Raw genomic sequence first — 9272 nt, 5'->3', positions numbered from 1 at the left:
CCACACAAAATCTCAAAAAATTATGTAATAAATAGGTAGAATTAAAATACCTATACTAGTCAGTGCATTTAAGAAAAAGAAATAAATAGATGCTCAATCCAAACTACTGGATCCAATTTATTCCAGAGCACTTGAAATTAAAGCTCTAAAACATTTGAAAACAGTTACCATCCAGGATGATTGGAACCAAATCAGATTTAAGGTGTTCTAGTCTTTATTTTCACCTGGAAATTTTATTTTTAGGCATCTGCTTTAAATACTCTGAACTGTTATAGAGATTAAGTCCCCAATCCCTCCCCAGCCCAATTCCTTTAGGGCGAGAGAGGGAGGGAGCGAGCATACACACATGCATTGCCTTACTTGGGTTGGGTTAAGTAACATTTACATAATTCTAATCCTGCAATGTATTACAGAAGTTGCCTAAATTGAATATATTCTCTGCAATTCCCTTCTCTGTTACTCATATTCAAGACTAGGACAATACAGGCTAAGCAGATGCCTCAAATACGTACCTCTTATCTAGGGTATTCACCATCTTATAATTTAAAAACCTTTGGCGGTAGATACTGTAAAGTATGCTGGTATACCAAAAGAGACATGACTTCCAAAAAATCATGAGGTTATGTGCATGCAAATTAGTCACATGCACTTCTCATTCATAGTGTATAAACCTCCACAAACTACTTCCTATAACATTTACTCCTGAAAAACCACAGTGCCACAAATAGCGTTAAAATATTCTTTTGTAGCAGCTTCACTGAAGAAAACATACACACATTTTGCTATTTGCAATCTTTATTTCATGAATAATTAAGAAGAAAACATGGCAACATTGGCAAATTGAAGGCATACATACTAAATACTCATACAGAATACATTATGGAGAAAGTAAATGCCCAGATCTTTAGTGGTCCGTGCAAACTAAAAGCATATTGGTCCTCCAAAAGGTTTAGCTTAAAATATGCTTGCTGACCTTTTAAGTTCCAATGATTAATGGCTTGTGTCTTTCAAACCAGAAACAGGGTGAAATACAATTTGAACATACTTCCAAATTTTCCTCAAACCTGTATTTCTTAGCTTTAACCAGAAGCAAACAAAATGTTTTTTTCTCCTTACCTTTTAAATGTATATGCTAATACACCACCCTAAGTATTCAAGATGCAAGCACTTCCTGAAACATGTTCACTTTTATTAAGAACGTGCATATGTACCTATATGTATACACACATGTATATATATGTGTGTGTATATATATGTACATATATACATTTATGTAAAACCTCTCTATATATGTAAAATGTCTATGTATGTCAATCTCTGTGTGTAAAACATTTGAAAGGGTTCTGGAAAAAAGAGAAGTGCTTGTTGTCTAGAACAAGAATTACTAAATCCATACATGTACTGTTAGGTCAGTCTAACGGTTGTGTTTCAAGGGAGTGTAAAACCAATACAAGTCAGAAAAGCTGGATGGATGAGAAGAGCTTTTAAGAATCACTGTTTTTTACATCATCTTTAAAGGCCATGGAAAAGAAGCTTTAAACTAGCTATTTGGGAGATACTAGTACTGGCTGCAGTGTCATCTCAAACAAGGTTAGTCCTTATCCAATACAGTGCTGTGAAGTTAGACTGAGACATCAATAAAATTCTGTTCTTTCATGCAGTCCAAAATTCATCACACTGTTCTGTCAATTCTGCCTCACACCTGAACTGAAAGTACCCTCATCCAAGAGTTGGAGGGTACCAATTAATGCCCTCTGACTTTGATCTGGAGAGTTGTCCAATATTAAATGGGATCACTGATTTATTTCATACATATCGAACAACTCTTGATCATTACTGACCTAAAGTGAACTTACAGTCTGGAGGCTAACTAGCCTATGCTTTGTTTAGTAGTGTTATACTTTCTTTCCATTAGATAACATACAGAAAAAACATTTCTGTTAAAAAGACGCCTTCAGATATGTATAAAAGTGCTACTTAAAAATAGTAAAATTGACCCTAAAATATATGCAAAAACAAAAGTTTCTAACAAACTGAAATGTTGTAAGTTACAAGGATTAATTACTTGAGTATGTTACATGTACTTGTGCCCTCTTTACTGAACTGATTCCCAAGTAATTATCCCAATTGAACATATGCAATAATTGGAAACCAGTAAAAGCCTCCGGAGAAATTTCAACAATGGAACAAAAAAAGAAGAGCCTCTTTCTCCCTATTTATTGATACAGGGTTCAGAAACAAAAATTGACTATTCCATTATTGCAAATGCAGTCTACTGTCAAGACAGGTCAGTTCATGAACTGTGGAACCAGGACGGCCAATGGCTCCTCTGCAGCAGGAAATGTCCACTGGGCTTCCTAACTACCATATAAATACACTAGCTACATACCATTAAAATAATACGTGTATCTCTAGAATGAAAATGCACATAATACATTGCTATGCTGGGGCACAGTAAGTTTTAAGCCTTGACTTCCCCAAACAACTTGTTCATATTCTAGAACTCTATGCAAAATACAAAAGCCTTAGAAAAGTGCAACAAAACTAGCTTCATGACATTTTTCTTTCAGTTTCCATAAATACAATCTCATAAAAATATTATTAAACAGAAGCATACTTCCCAGTGGAGAATAAACGTGCCACATTTCAGCTTTGAGTAAGTGATTTTGGCTAAACTGAAACCCCCTGAAAATAGGGGATTAAAATGAAACCAGCACTTTATGTGCAACTCTGTGGCAGACAGTGGCCTAAGGGTAAGGAATATTCCAAGTAAAAGATAAATGTCAGCTGGAAGGAAGTCATCTGGTATTCATAGGTTTTACTGAAGTTTCAGTGTGAGGACATAATCCTATTATCACAGAATGAATTAATTTATGGAGGCTAGGATAGTGGCCTTGTCAAACTGACTTCAAGGGTGTTGCATCCCAAAAACTGGCAAGCGCAAATACATAAGGAAAAAAAGACACTCGTATCAACACTCTAACAGAAATTAGAACTGTAAAAACCTTGATCTTTTAAGTTATTTAGCATTAATTATCAAAAGCATACTTGCTACATATTCCAGATGCTTAACATCTTGGCTTTGACAATTACAAAGTGTACTACAACACTGATATCGAAATCATAGGGAATACAACAGAAAAAACTTAGATGAATGAAGGACTGGGAATGCTCAGCAAGCCACACGGTAATTTAAAACCCATCCAGCCACTTTCCTTTGAAAGCAAAAACACTATTAGAGATACCTTTCTAAATAGGGACAATTAAATATATTAAGAGATGTCTATGAACCCTTAACTCATTTAAGGAGTTGATAATTTGGGGGCAAGAACACTTGATGGACACCCTGGAGTGATGTAGGCTATATGGGAGATATGGAAGTTGTGGGAGAGTTAAGCAGCTCTAACACGTTTTGCCAATCAGCACACACTAACTTGGGAAAGCACAGTGGCATGTCCAGAACTTGTGGATGACGACTACACTTTAATACTACTTTTCACCAAATCATTTCTCAAACTGGTTAATATTACTAAGTATTCATACACTAATGCTAGCTTAAAGAAAGGAATTGCAGAAATAGAGCTTGGCAGAACATAAAAATAAACCAGAAATAAATGTTTACCAAGTCAAGGGAAGGACCACAAACAAACTATATCGTTAAACCAGTCTGTACATGAACACCACTATTTTAAAATCCTCTTTCTTAGGCCACCTCAGCAAGAGTATTACTCACAGTAGGCAAAAAATAGTGTAAAAGTGTACAACTGGATTCCTTCACAGAAGAATTCTGCCCCTCAATAGCTCCTACTTGATGCAGCCTGCAGTTAAGCCTGTATTAGTTGCAAGAGCCAAATAAGAAGTAAAGTCACCACATGCGTCACATGAACACAGTTTTAAAGGTTTAACTTTAGCCTATGCATAGCTTCACATCAGCCATCCAGAGGGGGCAGCTTTGGAAGATATTGTCACATATCACCTGAAAATCAGAAAGCATTACCAAACCAGTCACAAGCAGAACACAAAAAGTAAGAAAAACACCCAGAAGTTCTCCGTATCTCTAACTTCCCAAATAATCTTGTTTAAAACTAGGCTATAATAAAATTTGTACCCTGGGCCAAAACTGTAGAGAAATAGAGAGAATTGAGTAAAAGTAATTTTTTGGTGATGCAAAAGATGCAACAGAATCCAAATGTCTGAAGTGTTGAATCAGGGAACTGAAAAAATAGGTGAGAACTTAACGTTGAGATCATTAACAGAAATGAGATGCCAATGAGAATTTTTTGTGACAGCTACAAAATTCTTAAGGCAGATTCTCAGCAGTTTAAACCACTATACTGTGTCATTAGAGCAAGGGACAGATTTATTCCTCCTTATGCATGTAAAACCAGAGTATGACTGCTGCCAGTGGTATTAATATGAGTTTACACCAAAACATCAAAGCTGAGTTCATTTAGCTCTGGCAAATTAAGGGGCCCCTAAAGCATGATGATGGACTTTACAGAAAAACACACACAGTGGAAATATTGTACAAAACTGGAGATAAAAAAAAAAATCAGAAATGCCACATGTAGCTTCAGGAATATATTTTATGCAAAAGAAACAAAAATTTACTTTTACATCAGAATATGCTGTAATTAAATACTATATTCTGGATAATCTATCCACAAACACAAATTTAAAATGGAAAATTTCACTCACAATTTCTCAGAGGCATGAGAATGAGAGATCCAGTGACGGCCACTGAGATTCACACCAGAGATACTAAACTAATGTTTCTATTTAAATATACAAGACAACCAAATCAAACTGGCTCAAACAAAACCAACTGAAAACCAAAATCAAGCGTAATCCATTCTGAAGTCATCTCAGTTCTGTTATTGTTAGATACTCTATATCAAAACTTCTCTGACAGAATTTTCCTGAAAAACCAAAATTAAATTTTTCCTCCCATCCCTTCTTTTTTGGTAAAGAAAACGCCAGAACTGTTCATTCAGTTCATTGCTGATGATCTTGCATCAGGACAACAACTAGCCAAACCGAATACACATCTGGTTCTAAACTGACCTCTCTAATCTATGGAAGTGTTTCAGTAAACAGGATCCAGAAGACGATATAGCTGTTGCCCACCCCACCCATACAGCTGGCAACGAGTAACCCATCAGGGCATTTGCAAGGCACATATTAAAATGTAATATTATAAATTGATGATAAAATATTTGTCCTTTTTTTAGTACATTCAGAAATATTTTCTGGATTAAAAAGAAAGGAAAGTAAATCAGCATAAACTTGCACTTCGTATGTACAAAAAACTAGGTTGTTTCAGGATTAACTATGAGTAGGAACCAAACAGAACAGTATCATCCACATCCAGAAGGGCTACAGCTATTCTTCCTCTTGAAAAATTAGTGCTGTTTGAAACTTCAGAAAAAACATGTTGTAGAGTGCAGCAGGGCATTATGTTTGTTTTAGACCTTCCATTGCTTCATTACTTCCACTTGGACAGCTGTGCAGCATCCTATATGTTGGCTCAGACATTATAAAAAAACTTCTTCATGGAGCCCGATATTCCTTTATAGATATGAATTCAGCAGAGGTTTTATCAGACAGGTCACACCAAGAAGTAGTTTACAGAGCTCTGAAGTTCAAAACAAGATAATTTTTATAATTACTAATAACTTTTCTCTCTCTCTCTGAAGACTAGCAGCTCATCTTTTTAACAGAAAGTATCTGGAAAATGTGATTTCCCCTTTTACAAATGGTTATACTATTAGTGTTATTTCAGTTAAGGATTAACACAACATTCCAGGTAAATGAAGTTGTCCATTGGACAGAAAAAAATCAGCTTAAAGCTCAAATTATCTTAACAAAACAGATTATGAGTGAATTTAGATCAAGAAATGCTATCCATTTCATTAGAAAAATATTTTCTTAAAATCTAAGGCAATGAATAAGACATTCATAGATAAGGATGTCTGTTCAGAGGATGAGTAGAAAGTTTTTTAAACACAAATTAGCAAAAACTGGAATTTAGTAGTAAGAGATGGAATGTGAGACAGCAATAATGTGTATTTCCAATAGTACTATTCTTATTGAAACTTATTTGAAGAAATGAAGTAAACAAAGATTTTTGAAGAAATATATGGGAGAGGACATTGTATTTCAGACTTTTATTAAAATCTGTTAATGAAGATATTTCACTTGAAGCCTCTCTTGCAACAATGGTCTTTAGATTACGTTGGCTTTTCAAATGCACCAATTAATAATCTGAGGGTATCTAGCTACTTTTAGGGTTCTAAAGAACTGTAAGAATGTATGAGACGCTGTTGCTCTGAAAACTTCTCCGAAGGCCCTCATCATGGATTAAGTAGTTATTTTGCAAATTTTTGTAATTCTCACAGGCATATATCAGTGTAAGCATATATTTTTATATAATGCTAGCTGCTAAAGACATGCTGAATTATTACTCTTCACGTGGACCATGTTCTTCAGATGATAGGTTTTTGGATTTGGCAATAATTTGAGTTAAATCTGTGCTTTTATACCATAATGAAGTTTCACAGATGCAAGCACAGTTGCACTCACTGGGTTAACATCTATGACATTCAAACTGTCCTTAACAGTCATAAGAGCACCATAGGAATGGCAGATTTATTTTCTTTATAACAGGGTTACTGTGTTGAAAGAACATGTGCTTATAAATAGCAATTGTTACAGAACTCATTTCTAAAGTAGGCTTCTGCTTAATATTAATGAGAGATGTTCAACTGTGGCTTAACTGCTGATAAGTATTCAGAAAAATAGGCAGAAGCAATGATAGAGTGAAGTCTTCCCTTGATTTGACAAACAAGATTACAACAAACAGCTTATGACAAATGGATATATGAAATCGTTCTGAACCATTAATATTCTGCACAAGGCCCTGAAGTGCCAGGATGTATCAATTCAATGATCGCTAAGGCACTTACTTGAACTCTTTTGCCCGAGAGCTGTTACATGAATTCAGGTACATTTTAGGAAAATAGAAGTTGAGCACACTAAAGTTTCTCAATTCCTTCCTTGTGACAGTGAGTCATTTCCACACAATATTCAAGACTACTGGGTGTATACACATTACATCAGTTCCTCCATAGTTCTTGTCCGAGAACATCTCACCTTCTGTCAGTCAGATGAGAGTGTGCAAGATCAATGAAAAACACAGAGAAAACATGACAAAGCTGGATTTTGAGACAAACTACTTCATTATTACATCTTATTGAAAAGATCTTCTCTGCAGAGGAAATGCTATCCCAGTTCCAAAATTCTACCACAGAAATCCATGATGTATGCTTGTATTGCTGTAGAGTAAAGTCTGGGGTAGCTGTGCGTGCTATACAGGCAAAGGAGGAAGAGGGGAAAGAACAAGCTGTACAAGGGCTGATTATTGATTCATTTCTGTTATAATGGAAGCACAGGGAGTTTGGATTCCTTGAAGTACAGTGTACCCTGAAAACCAGGAGCTGTATGTGCTAGTCTTTACAGTCCATAAGATAAAAGTTGGAAGCCACATCACTGTGACAGAGGTAGGCTTATAATGAAGCTTTAGAATGAAGAGTTCTTCTGTGACAAATTTTTCGAGGTATTGAGAGCACTTTTCCACTCAATTTGTCGTTACGGAATAAAAGCTTGTTTTCCTAGAATATTGTGCACATTTTAAAGGAGGGAAAATAGCTGTAAAGGCAGTAACTAAATTACCATTAAGAACTCTACTGTATTGGGGTGCCATACGCTGTGGGTAGAATATTCAGACTCTGTGGTATCAGGATGCTACAGAAAGTTCAGTAATACGATGCCATGTTATCCTTTTCCTTCTCAAAGCTTTAGTTGTACATTCAGTCTGCTATATGCTAGAGGATCCATTCATCTCACTCTCCTAGGAAAGAAAGCTTCAGGAAGTCTGGCTGGAAAGGCAGCACATAAGTAGTCCAGGCTCTTTAGGCTACATAATTAATCTGAATAGCTTAATAACTTGGGTTATTCCAAGCACTGTGGCAACAAGTTCTTGCTCTTAAACAGTTGTTTCCAGGCTTAGTAGCTGAAGCAATCTGAGGCAATCCAGGATAGTATCACTGAAGTTTGAGGGGACTCAAATGTTGCCAGTTTTCAGTGAAATGGGGATTAGCATTTCAGTAAGATTTCCATCTCATAGCTCATATTGGTTCTATCCCGTGGATCTGTTGAATTATTAGGGTTTCAAGTTTCAAAATATTTGTAAATTGCTGTAACATACAGCATGACATTCTGCCAGTCTGGACGCTCAGTTCGCACCATTTCATTAATGTCCTGTCACAGAAAACAGATTAGTCAAAATCAGGAATGATAACCTTGTGAGTAATGTGGTAGTGTTTTTACAAATTCCTAGGAATGGTAAATCTGTAAAGTTTCCACAATTTAAAGCATTGATGAAGAAAGCTCTGTTTTCTTCCATACATCTTTGTATTACTTACAAAATGTAAACAGCTATGAATAGCGTATCTGTAGATAGTTATTTTGTTGACTTAAGATCGAAATATCTAATGCCGTGCATGCTTGAGTTGTCCCCCACTTAGTACAATTAGTATAGTAGTCAAGACTTTAGTGTTCACAAACCCCTACAGCAGCCTCGCAAGTCAATGCAATCTACCTAGGAACTGTGAGTCACAGAATCAAGGCCCAGAGATTAATTGAAGCTAAAGTTCAAAATTCATATCAGGGTAAGAGTCAAGCGTCAATAAATAACTGAATCTCATTTTACAGTAGACTACTGAACTTTAGATTACTTTATACGTATTTTTGAGTAAAGAGGCAAGGAAGAGGGAAGTTTGTTTTACAAATACCAATTTGGGTATATTCAAGAGAGAGACATGCGATCTGTGTCTAACTGATAGGTCAGTTCACACATATTTCATAGTAACAGTATAACAGATTGTCAGTGAATAAGCAGGGTAAACAAAGCCTGATCTACCCTTTTCAGCACATGTACAAAGGAAAACAGTGTGATGTAGTTTCTAATAATCTTTGTTTACTCTAAGGGTCTATTTTGTAAGCTTTCGGTCCAGGAACCTCCAGAACTCACAAAAGGGAAAGTAATTTTTTTTAATTCTCCACATGAAAGTAGCTGAACATTTTCTTACTCAGGGAACAAATATCTTCCCCTTACATTACCACTACTATTTACATACAGTAGTTTTCACACCCTTTTTAATCCTCCACCCATGCAATATGGACAAGGAAAAAAATCCACAAACATACACATC

At 35.7% G+C, this 9272-nt stretch overlaps 1 protein-coding gene across 2 annotated transcripts in view; it reads right to left on the bottom strand.

Moving 5' to 3' along the window:
* Window positions 1-777: 777 nt before the first annotated feature.
* Window positions 778-9272, bottom strand: part of SPECC1L (sperm antigen with calponin homology and coiled-coil domains 1 like) — an 80152-nt gene continuing 71657 nt past the window's right edge. For both annotated transcript variants that reach the window (XM_075167862.1, XM_075167861.1), the window contains exon 16: window positions 778-8319. In XM_075167862.1, coding sequence (XP_075023963.1) covers window positions 8230-8319 — 90 coding nt within the window. In that variant the 3' untranslated portion in view covers window positions 778-8229. The remainder of the gene's footprint in view (window positions 8320-9272) is intronic.

This window comes from Calonectris borealis, chromosome 18, assembly GCF_964195595.1.
Source record: "Calonectris borealis chromosome 18, bCalBor7.hap1.2, whole genome shotgun sequence".
Taxonomy (NCBI): domain Eukaryota; kingdom Metazoa; phylum Chordata; class Aves; order Procellariiformes; family Procellariidae; genus Calonectris; species Calonectris borealis.
The sequence above is the reverse complement of the archived record's forward strand: the minus strand, read 5'-3'. Positions and strand labels throughout refer to the sequence as shown.